This window comes from Notolepis coatsorum (genome assembly GCF_963971535.1).
Source record: "Notolepis coatsorum genome assembly, chromosome: 7".
NCBI classification, from domain to species: Eukaryota; Metazoa; Chordata; class Actinopteri; order Aulopiformes; family Paralepididae; genus Notolepis; species Notolepis coatsorum.
Window position 1 is genome coordinate 43,388,293 of NC_140171.1, and position 14,508 is coordinate 43,402,800.

Sequence of the window (14,508 nt, forward strand, 5' to 3'; positions counted from 1 at the left end):
TAGTGCTCTACCTGAGGCCTACCTGAGCTCTGACGACCTGCCATATTATAAGAGGTATTGATTGATTGATTGATTGAAAACTTTATTAACAGATTGCATAATGGGTACAATACAGTACAGCTCAATACACAATTGTTAAGGGGATGCAGACCAGAGAAAGACTTTTGTCATGTTTACATCAGGGTCCCCCATTTTCAATTCATCATAACATATATGACATACAGATAGACAATACTGCTACATCTATACATTTATGACATACCAGATTTACAAATACAGTATTGTTTGTGATACAAAAATAGTCTAAAAAGAGAGTATATACATTTGACGAACGTATGGTAACGTTAGCTAACTGCATTTAGAATCTAACAAGCTATTAACTTACGATAAACATTAACTAAAGCTGGCTACATAAAATACCACTATTGACTAAATCCATGAGTGGTCTGCTAATGCGTTAAAAAAAATGCAGTAAGTAAAGTAAAGTAAACTTACCAGCGAGTGCTCCTCGCAAACAATGAAAATGAAGGGCGGACTTGGAACTACGTACGGCCCATGAGGCGCTTCACTTCCGCATTCCACGATAACAATGAAAGGGAATGAGAGTGTCGTAACTCTTATTATATGGCTCTGACTTTACCTAACCGATGGTTTGCCCGTGATCATTTATTTTCAGCAGCAATGGTTCGGTAATATTCTTCAGCTCCGTGCGCACTGCATGGATTTCAGCTCTCAAGTTAGTTGCCAATGAGTCAATTCTGCCACAAATATCTTCCTTCAGAGAGTTCAGCATAGATTGTAAGGCCCCTAGAGATGGCTAGATCAGAGGCGTTGCGTCGTGTCCATGTTGATGACAGCTGGCGCGTGCGGTGAGGGTGGCTGATCAATCAATTGAAAGTAAATTTTTTGTTGTGCACGCGTGGTCCTTAATTTCGGTTTAACAGGAGACATGGACGATTTAAAGTGTAGAAAAGTATGTCCGACTGGTAAATGAGCATACGTTGTCCAGTGTCCAAAGTCCAAAAAATAAAAACATTGTTAAAGGACTATTTATAATAGAAATTTGTCATGAAACGATAGAGCGGCGAAAAGCACGTCTTACATGCTTGAATAAAAAAAATAAAAGCATTTAAGTGTAACAAAGTACAATTACTCAAGTACTTTACACCCCTGCATTTAGAGAAACGGGACAAATGTAGAAAGTGACATGCATCCAGTGACGAAAAATAACAATTCAAAATGTGGAAATATTTCTTTGAGAGCTTAGCTAGTATTGTGTTTTACATCTTTTGTCAACATCCTTGTAAGGCCTTTTCATACTTGTTTTGTTTTATTCTACCTCTTCATTTGAGTTTGTGCTCTTCAAGCCAATTATTCTTGCTTTTATTGCGGTTTTTGCCTCCTTTTTAGACTTTATTTCTTATCTATTGTACTATGGTTATTATTATTATTATTATTATTATTATTATTATTATTATTATTATTATTATTATTATTATTATTATTATTATTATTATTATTAACACTTTAATCGCCATGGGTTAAATTCATAATTTACCATCCCTCGCCAGCTCTATTTGTCTATGGAGAAGTTCCCCTTCTTTGCAGGGCTATAACTTTTTAAATTCTATTGCTAAATTGCCATTATTATGGCCCATTCAATGTCCTATATGTATTGTTCAGGGTGTAGCAACGTTAAACTTTTTCATTCACATATTCATACTAAAATATGGTCTAAAGTATAAGTATGTTTTTATCGTTTTCTGCAGCTTTCTTCAGAACGTGATTTATAGCCCTAAATGCATTATATTGATGATCAAATACAGTTTGGTAGGAATCTGTGCGAGATAAAAAATGTCAACTGGACGTGGTTCTAGAAGTTTCTATGCATCATCTGATGATGACCGGATGGGCGGGGGATCGTTTATAATTCCGTGGGCAGCGTTAGATGATTCATCCAGAGTGGGTCATATGTTCATCAGATCAGTTAGTATAGAAGACGTTAGAAAATAACGCTGAATCTTACCATGGCTTCCTCGCGCCGCTGGCAGATTAGCGTGGAACAGAATTTTTTCTATTATGGGATGGAGAAATGCCCGATCCATTTCCAGGTTGTATAATAGTATATACGTCCAAATCATGTTGTTTTTTCGACTTATTTGCACCGATCGATGTTCACTGTGTCAATACGGAGTCTCTCTAACGATAGCGAGTGCCCGGACCACATATGGATTAGCACTACCGGTTCAAAGGTTAATTTCCGGTTGGCGATCTGCCGATCGGCCACCAGATGGCGCTCTTGAACCGCTAGAGAGTTGGGCCTGTCAACGAAACACCAATGAAGGAGGGTGCCCACCTGAAGACCCCAGTGAAGCTTTTACCACTACCCCATTCAAAAAAGTGCTGATTATCTAAGGGATTGTAATATCTAGTCCTATAAGCTCAACTGATAAACTGGAGAAATCCAGTGACTGCTGTGAAAGTGCAGCTGACAACAAGGGAAAGACCATGTTACGGCTTGGAAAGACAGCTGACAGGAAGGAAAGACCCCAACGGGGCTGTCATGGACTAGCTATCCATGATGGCAGGCTCCGTCGCTTAATTAAGTGCACAAAAGCCACCCCTCATTGCTACGAAAAGTCTAAAGAGAAAAACACCCCTAGAGTGCGAGAGCGGGGGCGGAAGATGACTCATCGGCTGACCACCCGGTAACTGACCCTGGAACGACGACGAACCAGATAATCGGCACATCAACTGAAGGACAGGAGCACAGAGTATGTAGCTGTGGCTGGTCCAAGGTAACATCCATCAGAGGCCTACGAATACATCAAGGCCGGATGAAGTGCTTGAAGAAAGTGAGGCCGGGATCTCGCATTGACCATTATCTTCTGAGAGAAAGGTCAAGTCAGGCGAGTGAAGCTCAGCGGCAGGATTTAACCCACAGTCCACCGAGCATCAGTACCCTGGCTGAAAGTAATTCAAGCACATCAGAGAACTTGGAACCAAGTCACTTGCAACCTTCTTTGGAGCTGCAAAATGACCATCGAGGGGTAAAAGCAGAGGGGGGCACACCTGGGATGCCAGGTGTTGCCGTTGAGCCCTTCGGAGGTGTCGTGGGCCTGTCAACGAAACACCAATGAAGGAGGGTGCCCACCTGAAGACCCCAGTGAAGCTTTTACCACTACCCCATTCAAAAAAGTGCTGATTATCTAAGGGATTGTAATATCTAGTCCTATAAGCTCAACTAATTGAGAGTTAAAAGACGAGTTACCGCGTCTTCGGCAGAATGAGCATGGCTAGGAATGACGTGTAAACTCGTCCACGGCGATCATAGTGTTAAGAAGTATTGTGGTCAGAGAGCTCCTATTGTAAGAGAGTTTCTTGTCCTACCTGCCAGTCTGCAGGGGTGGCCACTCGCTTCTCTGGAGTCAACTGCAGGGACTCACCACCTGGAGAATCGCATCAAAGTTGCGGACCGTAGTGGCAGGGTACAGTAGAGACAGCTTCAGCCTCTTGTCTGGACCAATAATAAACACCTAGTGGCAGGGTACAGTAGAGACAGCTTCAGCCTCTTGTCTGGACCAATAATAAACACATAGTGCAGGGTACAGTATAGAGACAGCTTCAGCCTCTTGGCTGGGCCAATAATAAACACCTAGTGGCAGGATACAGTAGAGACAGTTTCAGCCTCTTGCCTGGACCAATAATAAACACCTAGTGGCAGGGTACAGTAGAGACAGCTTGAGCCTCTTGTCTGGACCAATAATAAACACCTAGTGGCAGGGTACAGTAGAGACAACTTCAGCCTCTTGCCTGGACCAATAATAAACACCTAGTGGCAGGGTACAGTAGAGACAGCTTGAGCCTCTTGTCTGGACCAATAATAAACACCTAGTGTAGGATACAGTAGAGACAGCTTCAGCCTCTTGGCTGGGCCAATAATAAACACCTAGTGCAGGATACAGTATAGAGACAGCTTCAGCCTCTTGTCTGGACCAATAATAAACACCTAGTGGCAGGGTACAGTAGAGACAGCTTCAGCCTCTTGTCTGGACCAATAATAAACACCTAGTGCAGGGTACAGTATAGAGACAGCTTCAGCCTCTTGCCTGGACCAATAATAAACACCTAGTGGCAGGGTACAGTAGAGACAGCTTGAGCCTCTTGTCTGGACCAATAATAAACACCTAGTGTAGGATACAGTAGAGACAGCTTCAGCCTCTTGGCTGGGCCAATAATAAACACCTAGTGCAGGATACAGTATAGAGACAGCTTCAGCCTCTTGTCTGGACCAATAATAAACACCTAGTGGCAGGGTACAGTAGAGACAGCTTCAGCCTCTTGTCTGGACCAATAATAAACACCTAGTGCAGGGTACAGTATAGAGACAGCTTCAGCCTCTTGGCTGGGCCAATAATAAACACCTAGTGCAGGATACAGTATAGAGACAGCTTCAGCCTCTTGTCTGGACCAATAAACACCTAGTGCAGGATACAGTAGAGACAGCTTCAGCCTCTTGTCTGGACCAATAATAACCACCTGCCAGTTGCATGAAGCATCTTCATTTAAGTTTTTCCTCAAACATTCACTTAAGATTTCCTTAGAATAAAACAAGTGGCACAAATTCACCTCAACTCCTGTCCTAATATTCAAGTTTTCTTCCTTAGGTCTTATTTTCTATCCTAAGTAATTCCTTAAAATTGGTTAGGCATTGCCCAATCCCCCTTAGAAGGAACCCAAAATAACCACTTAACCTCAACAAGCCTACAACATGGATTACTGTTGGGATTTATTTCCCTGCTGATCAGTTTACTGTGTGCGTGTGTGTGTGTCAAGTCAAGTCAAGTCAAGAGTTTTATTTGTCACGGCATACAAGTATACAATGAAATGCGGGTGGTCTTGCCCGCAACGATGTGCAATACAGTAGTACAACATATAATGGAATCCAATAAACAACATTGTGCAATAAACAGGTAACATAGTGGGACATCACGGTATTTGTACATAGTTATTTACAGAGAATGAAGGACATGCTAGGTCCCTTGGTAGTGCAATACACTGTTACTATACTATTTTTAAAGTGACCTTTCCTTTGTGGCCATAAGTGTGGGCGTGTGCAGCATGAGTGAGTGCTTTCTCATGTTAAAGTGGCTGCTAGTGTGCGAGCGTGCACAGCGTGCGTGTCGTGTGTGTGCTTGTGTGTGGAGAGTTCAGTGTTCATTGTTCAAGGCTCTGATGGCCTGGGGGAAGAAGCTGAGCCGAAGCCTCTCTGTCCTAGTAGCTGGTGTTCGCAGGCGTCTGCCTGACCTCAGCAGCTGGAACAGGCTGTTATTGGGGTGGTGAGGGTCTTTCATTATTCTGCAGGCTCTGGATTTGCACCTCTTGTTGTATAGAACCTGCAGGGGAGGTAGTGCAATACCCGTGGTACGCTCGGCAGAGCGCACCACTCTCTGTAGGGCCTTCTTGTCCTGTGCCGTGCTGTTTCCATACCAGGCAGTGATGTTTCCAGTCAAGATGCTCTCTACAGCTCCGGAGTAGAAGGACTGGAGTATCTTCCCCGATATTCTGAACTTCCTTAACTGTCTCAGGTGGTAGAGGCGCTGCTTCGCCTTTTTTACGACTGTGTCTATGTGTGTTGACCATGTCAGATCCTCTGAGATGTGGACCCCCAAGTACTTGAAGCTGCTCACCCTGTCCACGGTGGCCCCGTTTATCCTCAGTGGTGTGTGTGTCTCCTGCTGTCCTCTCCTATAATCCACGATCAGCTCCTTGGTTTTACCAATGTTCAGGAGCAGGCTGTTGTCCTGGCACCAGCGTTCCAGTACCTCAACCTCCTCCCGGTAGGCCTTCTCGTCGTTGTCCGAGATCAGCCCCACCACCACCGTGTCGTCTGCAAACTTCACTATGGAGTTGGAGCTGAACTTGGCCACACAGTCGTGTGTGTATAGTGAGTACAGCAGGGGGCTCAGAACACAGCCCTGGGGGGACCCGATGCTCATGTGACGGATTATACTGGGTCTGCGTTGTGTTTGATGTTAAATGAGAATGTCCCGAGGGGGAGTTGAACAGGGGGCTCCCGCGTCCGCGGGCGACGACACAGGCCGCTGCACTAAGAAGTGAATTCACTCCTAACTACCGTACCTATGCGTCTGTTAACCCTGTTATGGGGAAGTGAGTTTAATTTACCAGTCCGCACTGCCACAGTCACTCGTCAACACACCTGTTTCCGTGACTGTGGACATACCCACGGGCTTCCCCGTTACACTCACCTCCCTAAACTCACGCCCCTCAGGACATCCGGGTCACTGGGCACCACTGTGACGGATTATACTGGGTCTGCGTTGTGTTTGATGTTAAATGAGAATGTCCCGAGGGGGAGTCGAACAGGGGGCTCCCGCGTCCGCGGGCGACGACACAGGCCGCTGCACTAAGAAGTGAATTCACTCCTAACTACGTACCTATGCGTCTGTTAACCCTGTTATGGGGAAGTGAGTTTAATTTACCAGCCCGCACTGCCACAGTCACTCGTCAACACATCTGTTTCCGTGACTGTGGACATACCCACAGGCTTCCCCGTTACACTCAGGGTGATGGTGTTGGAGGTCTGACCCCCCACCCTGACCGCCTGGGGTCTTTCACTCAGAAAGTCCAGTATCCAGGCGCTCAGAGCGGAGCTCAGACCCAGCTCGATCAGCTTGTCCACCAGTCTGGTGGGGACTATGGTGTTGAACGCTGAGCTGTAGTCAATGAACAACAGTCTGTGTGTGTGTGTGTGTGTGTGTGTGTGTGTGTGTGTGTGTGTGTGTGTTTTACCATGATCCTTTAGCCTGAACAGTATATCTAGCTAGCTATTACTGTATTCTAGAGTCTTACTACCATAATATGAGCATGAGCTATATTACTAACTACATAGCACAAGCTAGCTTGCTAACGAGCTTTAGCTATGCTGTGGCCTGTCTGGCACAGTGAGTGTCTCCATTGTCTTGAACCTGGACAAACCTAGCTGGAACCTGGCTGAGACAGCCGCCTTTCACAACCTGGCCAGACCTGGCTGAGACTGTTGTATCATATGGTTTAGCTTGTGTACCACAGTTGGTGGTGTGGATTTTGAATGGTTGCCTAGTAACCAGAGGGTTTACAAGAAATGCAATGGGGACACAAACTCAACCATACCATACCATGCTAGACCATGGCTAGCCCCAGCCAGGCTGAACAATGGAGACAAGTGTGACTCTTAACCACCAAAACCTGCACCTCATCTGCACCTTTATTTATACTGTTTAATCTTCTCATATTTTCTATTCAGATTGAATTTTATTACCTATATTTATGTCTTCTATTACCCTGCCCATACCTGTACCTCCCCTCCCCCGTGCTGCTATGACACCAACATTTGCCCAAGGGGATCAATAAAGGAATATCATATCTCACATTTCAGTCAATATAATTTTACTCTACATAAAATCACATTACATCTTATTACTTTCTCTAAATATGTTTAGCTTTTGTTTTGTCTCATCATTATATACTGATATTATATATCAGTATAATATATAATAAAGCTGTATATAGTATAATATATATAAATGGACTGCATTTATAAAGCACTTTTATCCAAAGCGCTTTACAACTTACTGTACCCATTCTGCAATCTGTTAATAAAGTTTTCAATCAATCAAACCTCACATTCACCCATTCACTCATACATTCACACACCGATGGCAGAGGCAACCATGCAAGTTACCAACCTTATCATCAGGAGCAGTTGGGGTTAAGTGTCTTGCTCAAGGACACTTCGACAGGAGGAGCTGGAATCGAACTAGGAATATTCCCATTACCAGACGACCACTCTACCTCCTGAGCCAATGTCGCCTCTATATATATAGACATGCAGTAACTTATTATACTGTGAATATATAATAGAATTCTTTAGATGTTGTTTGACAGCATTACAGATTCTACCTTTAATTGTCCACAGCAGTCATTATTCAGAAATAACAGACAGCTGAATGCGTTCATTGACCAATCAGTTGTTGAGTATTCAACAAAGCTATATAATAATATATGGTTATAATAATGTGTAATTTAAAAATAATACTCATATGTTGTAAAGTATTTTAATAATAACAATAACACAATACATAACATAATGTATCATAACATTTTATAAACATTTTATAGCAAAGAATATTGTTTCATAATACCTACTCTAGATGTAAAATAAATATGGATAATAAGCAACACAACTGTCATAATACATTATAATTATTGAATGATTATGAATACAAGCCACTACACGTGACTAATGAACTATTTAAGTGTCTTGAAACTGTTATCATTTCAATGATTAACCATAATGTATTTTTACTTATATTGCTGATTATCCACCTTGTTCATGACCCCTTAGTCAACTACTTTCAAAGTTCAGAATGAGATGAATCATAGTGTAATGTCACAACGTGGACAGTAGGTGGTAATATTGCACTGGTCCATTGTTGGGCTGTAATGGATGTGGGTGCCTTTCAATGTAACAATGTAGAACAAGGACACACTCATACTGTAGATGCAAAGCATTCTTCCATAGATTAAACTGATCTTTACACAAAGTGCCATGCGAGTGGCTAAGTGAGTGAATTACTAAATGAGTGAGTCAAAGACTATTTTTGTATCACAAACAGTACTGTATTTGTAAATCTGGTATGTCATAAATGTATAGATGTAGCAGTACTGACTACCTGTATGTCATGTATGTCATATATGTTATGATGAATTGAAAATGGGGGACCCTGATGTAAACAAGATGAAAGTCTTTCTCTGGTCTGCATCCTCTTAACAATTGAGTGTATTGAGCTGTACTGTATTGTACCCATTCTGCAATCAATCAATCAATCAATCAATCAATCAATCAATCAATCAATCAATCAATCAATCAATCAAGTGAGTTAGTGACATTGCCGGTCATAGAGGTGCTTTCACGTCTAATTCAAGTGTGTATATGAGTGAGTGAGTGAGTGAGTTAGGGAGTAAGTGAGAGATAGAGTTTACAATCAATACATTTATTGATGGTCTTAAAATAGCATTAATTTACTTGTTTCCTCCCTTGTTCCGTGTACCATTAATTCACTCTCACAGGTCACATGAGTCCTGGACCAGCAGGAGAGGGGGAAATCGGGTCCTTTTGATCACCACAATTGCTGTGTGTGTGTGTGTGTGTGTGTGTGTGTGTGTGTGTGTGTGTGTGTGTGTGTGTGTGCGTGTGTGTGTGTGTGTGTGTGTATAAACATTGAAAAGGATGTGATGCTCCTGTCCTTGTGGTCCCAGCTGCCATGGGCAGGTTGGTCAGATGGAAACACATTATTTAACTAGGTTCTATTAATAGGTATGCAGGTTGGGCAGTGATACACTGAAATATTGATTGACAGTCTGGTCTATTTAGAAATTAATTGATCTCATCACATGATCACATTCCATTAGAGAAATGGGACACCCACGTCTGCCAGTGTTGCCCGCACATGTGCTCTCTCTCTCTCTCTCTCTCTCTCTCTCTCTCTCTCTCTCTCTCTCTCTCTCTCTCTCTCTCTCTCTCTCTCTCTCTCTCTCTCTCTCTCTCTCTCTCTCACACACAAACTCAATGACATCACACATCACATGCCAAATCAGATGAGCAGGCTACTGGTAGACACACACTACACCGTACATACAGTACTGTCACCTCCCCTCCGCCCACCATCCGTTTATCTATCCATCCATCTATCTATCAGTGTTGGGATAAACCTTGGCCAGAGTGGAATTCCTCCATGTCACTCCTCTCCTGCTATAAATCACAGGGATTTGCCACACCATGGGGATAGCGCTTCCAAGGCTCCAGAGGTATCATCGGACTGATGGTTATACACCGCTGAGGTGCCAGAGCTTTGTTTAACAGCTACAGGTAACAGAGCCAAGGCTCTTACTACAGAGCAGTCTATTACTGTAGATGGATGGACAGATCAGCACTAAGTTCAGGCTTCATAGGTACAGTTAAACCTTGTTTACCCCGTAGTTTCTGACAGTGTAGGCTTAAGCAGTAATCACACATGAGAGAAAGCAACTATAGTCTGTGGGAGACAAAGAGGGATTGCGACACACACATTGCAGAGAGACCGCCAACGGTGTCAGATAAAGACAGGTAGTGAATATTTGAAAGGTCTGCCATCACCCACGTGACTCCGAGATGTTTGTTGAGATTTGACGGCTGTGTTTGATCCCCTGGTTCAGTACCAACTACCGCCCTCGCCCCGGCCCTCCTGTCACTTCTCTGAAGGTGGGATTTCTACGTCTGAAGACACAGGTGGGCTCCTGGCTAGGAGTTGCCTGTGACCACAGCATACACAGACACAACGGCCACTCTACATCTGCCACAGGTAAGGCCAAACATGGCTTCTTTTTCCTTCACTAATGTTTACAGTTTTCATGTTTTCTTTCTTTTTGCAATAATTAAAAGTTTACTGTATGACTATAATTGATGTGCTGACAATGTATTTATGACCATTGAGCAGTGAGACCTCCCTGATCCCTACAGTCTTAAAGAACCGGTAAAAGTATGAGGAAAAAGCTTACTGTGGAATATGAATGTCAGGAGTCATTATTGTTGCTTCAGATGTATCATTTGATCTGTTATAACTAATGTATTTTAGTGCACCCTCTCTGAGCACAGCCAACTCTCAGTATGTTGAGGGGGCGTGGCCCTTTTCATTGAAAGGAGATGTCAAGTTAGTATCAGTAGTATTAGAGATAAGGCTTTCAAATATAAACACATTCATGGGACCAGTGTGAGCGTTGCTATGGGAGATTAACATTGGCTAACCTGTGCTAGCAGGTGCGGAATACATTGTCACAGTTGCTGTGGATGTTTTTTAACCATGAAAATGAACTAAATTGTAGCAAACTAGCTCCATTACTTGTTTGTGGACTAATATCCTTTACAACTACTGACTGACTAACCTGAGCAGATTATGCAATCTCTTCAGCGAAGTAGACTGGATAATGTGAAATGGTTTGATTCTGTTGATCAAAGGGCTTTAATCATAATTTTCACAGCAACAACATTTCTAACATTTTGGGTAATTTTACATCAACATACCGTCTGTAAATTCTCACCTGCCAGTTAGCAAGTATATGCAGTAGAATCTGTTTGACTGACACATCTTTAATTTCAATTGATATACATAGTTGACCTGGGGAAAATAATTGTTTCCAGAGAGGCTAAAGATGATAGATAAATTGTGGGAAAGGGGAAGCCCTTTGTTAAGATCAAGTCAGTAGCAGCTCTCTTAACAGAAAGCAGTACAATATGTGCCCCTTTCAAATGAGGGAGTTAAGTAGAGCTGTGCCTCTACCATGACTATCTATTCAAAAGCCATTTAAACAAATGTAGGTTATTGTTGTCAATCAGACATAATTCCTAAAAAGTTAACTTTTTGAGCATGAAGACAGTTCAGTAGTTTACAGGAGAAGGTGTCTTATAGACTTTGATTTACAAAGAGAGGGCACAGGGGGACACAGGGGTTAGCACAACCAAAGAGCAATGGCCAAGCCTCACCCAATGCCATCTCATCAACAGCCCAATAGTTTTACCTGGCAACAGCTTGGGGCAATGATTATCATTTTGAAAATGACAATATAAATACGTCCTTCATTTATTGGGGGGGCATATTTATTACCAACTATAGCATGCCATGGACATAAGTGCTCCAATGAGCACCAATTTGAGTTTAAACTATTTTGATCATCTGACATACATGGGTTCTAAGTTCTAACCCTTTAACCCTTTCAGATGATCAAAATAGTTTACATATATACAGTATATATAAATTATATTGTGCAAATATGATTTATTATACCAAAACTGTGTGTGAATGTAAGTATTGAACTCTAAACTCAAGTGACGACAGCAACTGCCATATGCACACAGTGGCCATTTTGCTCTTACAGTATGGCATGCTCAGCCTGGGATTCATTTCCCACCTGGAAACAGGGTGTAGTAGATGAATCCCAACCTGAACATAACACAAGAGCACAATGGGCACCGCATGTATATGCAGATGTACAGATGTTCTTCTCAAAGTGAGAACTATGGCATAAAGAGATTTTAATATGTGGAAATTATGTTATAATTATATTAACAAATTAAATTCCTTATGACGATTCAAACTCGACAAATGAATGTTGATATTGTATTGTAATAGCAGTTTCCTGATTTTCACAAGGTAAACTAAAAAAAAGTTTTTTTATTGATATTAAGAATATAATCAATTGCAGTCACATTATTATATCATACTAAAATGTATTCTAATTAATTAACTGTATTTATGAACTAATAACTCATTCATGACAAATTACTGAGCCATATCTCAAGGGCAAAGTGTAACAACATCTGTTGCTTCATAATGAGATATGAGTTTTTCTTGCTGTAGGGTGATGTTTTCAGTATGGAAATGTACCATAGTTAAGCCATGCGTGCCATGCGTGCCATGCGTGCGTGCGTGCGTGCGTGCGTGCGTGCGTGCGTGCGTGCGTGCGTGCGTGTGTGTGTGTAAAGTTTTTGCATTGGATTGTTTTTGTTGAATCAGCTAAATAGGAGAGAGTGAATAGAACACGGCATCATTGTGGGAAATGTGCTTACCGTGTTCTCCAGAGTCAAACAAGAAGATATAGTGTAGATACTAATTTCCTCTCAGTGTGTTCAGTAGAAAGCTATCCAGCTGTAAGCTAGCCTAGTTTAGCACAAATTAATTGATGCGTAGGTAACGGATACCGCAAAGCGCAGTCACGAAGGACTTCAGATGTTGTGAAGTGACTGGGGTGAGTAGCGGTACTATGGGTTAAACTCACTCTCATCCTCAAAAGACACATAGACAAGTTACAAAGCAGTGAGTTCACTTCTTGGTATAGGTCTGTGCTGTTGCCCGTGGCGTGGGAGACCCGGGTTCGAAACTCCCTCGGGGCATCGAAGTTTAAGGTGACAATGTCACAACCGTTACACGGATACGGATCAGCTGAATGAATGAATGAATGAATGAATGAATGAAAACTTTATTTAACAGATTGCAGAATGGGTACAATACAGTACGGCTCAATACACACAATTGTTAAGGGGATTCAGACCAGAGAAAGACGTTTGTCTTGTTTACATCAGGGTCCCCCATTTTCAATTCATAGCTAGTCTAGCTGTTGGCCAAAAACACCTCTCCTGGAATTTTAAGCTAGGCTAGTAGTGGTCTGTATTCGCTTCAATTTATCTGTGCTAAGCTAGGCTAGTTTACAGCCAGATATCTTCCTACTGAACACACAGAGAGGGAACTGGTATCTATCTTCTTTTCTGACTCTGGAGAAGACGGTAGCACATTTCCCATAATGTTGCCGCGTTCCTTTAAATATAATAATATAATATTTACATCATTCCTATTGATTCAACAACAAAAAAGACAAAGAAAAAGCTAAAAGATTGAGACATTTCTTTTAGTTTTACTAGTTTATCAAATTAAATATAACGGTATGCGTTTACAAGACTATTTATTCCAGAAAGAAAAAGGCAGTGCAATTATATACCCATCTGCTGTGTTTGACACAATATCTTCTTGGTGCTCAGATAATGGCTCCTCGACCAGAATTTGAGGAAGACCCCAAGGAGAGACAGGAAGACCAGTGCATTGGTATGTTTTACTTGATGTGATATGAGAGTATACGTATGTCTCACCTGTCTGATCAGGCCTTCAGCTTTAATTTAATTAATATTTTATCTTGTTCTTTATCTTTTATTCTTACATTTCTTATTCTCATATTATTTCTATTGTCATTTATATTACTCTGCCTGTCCCTCCCCCTCTCTTGTGCTGCTATGACACCGGCATTTCCCCAAGGGGATCAATAGTGCGTGTGTGTGTGTGTGTGTGTGTGTGTGTGTGTGTGTGTGTGTGTGTGTGTGTGTGTGTGTGTGTGTGTGTGTGTGTGTGTGTGTGTGTGTTTTTGATTGATTGAAAAGTTTATTAACAGATTGCAGAATGGGTACAGTACAGTACAGCTCAATACATACAATTGTTAAGGGGATGCAGACCAGAGAAAGACTTTCGTCTTGTTTACATCAGGGTCCCCCATTTTCAATTCATCATAACATATATGACATACATGACATACAGATAGACAGTACTGCTACATCTATACATTTATGACATATCAGATTTGCAAATACAGTACTGTTTGTGATACAAAAGTGTCCAGAAAAAGAGTGTATATACATTTGGCGTAGAAACTGTACATTGGAGGAGGTTGGGTGGGTGGGGTGGGGTTGGGTGGGGTGAGGGCTGTACATTGGAGGTGGGGGGGGGTTGGGTAGGGGACACACACACATTTTACACTGTACATTGGAATACTGACAAAGCCTTACTTGGTCATTTACTGTACAACTAGGTTAGGACATTTGTAGGGGCCAGTTTCGAATTGCTGTCTCACGTAGGTGTTTTTTGAGAG

At 42.1% G+C, this 14,508-nt stretch overlaps 1 protein-coding gene across 1 annotated transcript in view; it reads left to right on the top strand.

Annotated features, from left to right (window-relative positions):
* Positions 1 to 9,976: 9,976 nt before the first annotated feature.
* Positions 9,977 to 14,508, top strand: part of slc34a2a (solute carrier family 34 member 2a) — a gene marked incomplete at both ends in the record, with an annotated part of 31,882 nt that continues 27,350 nt past the window's right edge. Inside the window, 2 exons of the mRNA XM_084318262.1 lie at positions 9,977 to 10,014; positions 10,258 to 10,403. Of these exons, the coding sequence (XP_084174388.1) occupies positions 9,977 to 10,014; positions 10,258 to 10,403 (184 nt within the window). The remainder of the gene's footprint in view (positions 10,015 to 10,257; positions 10,404 to 14,508) is intronic.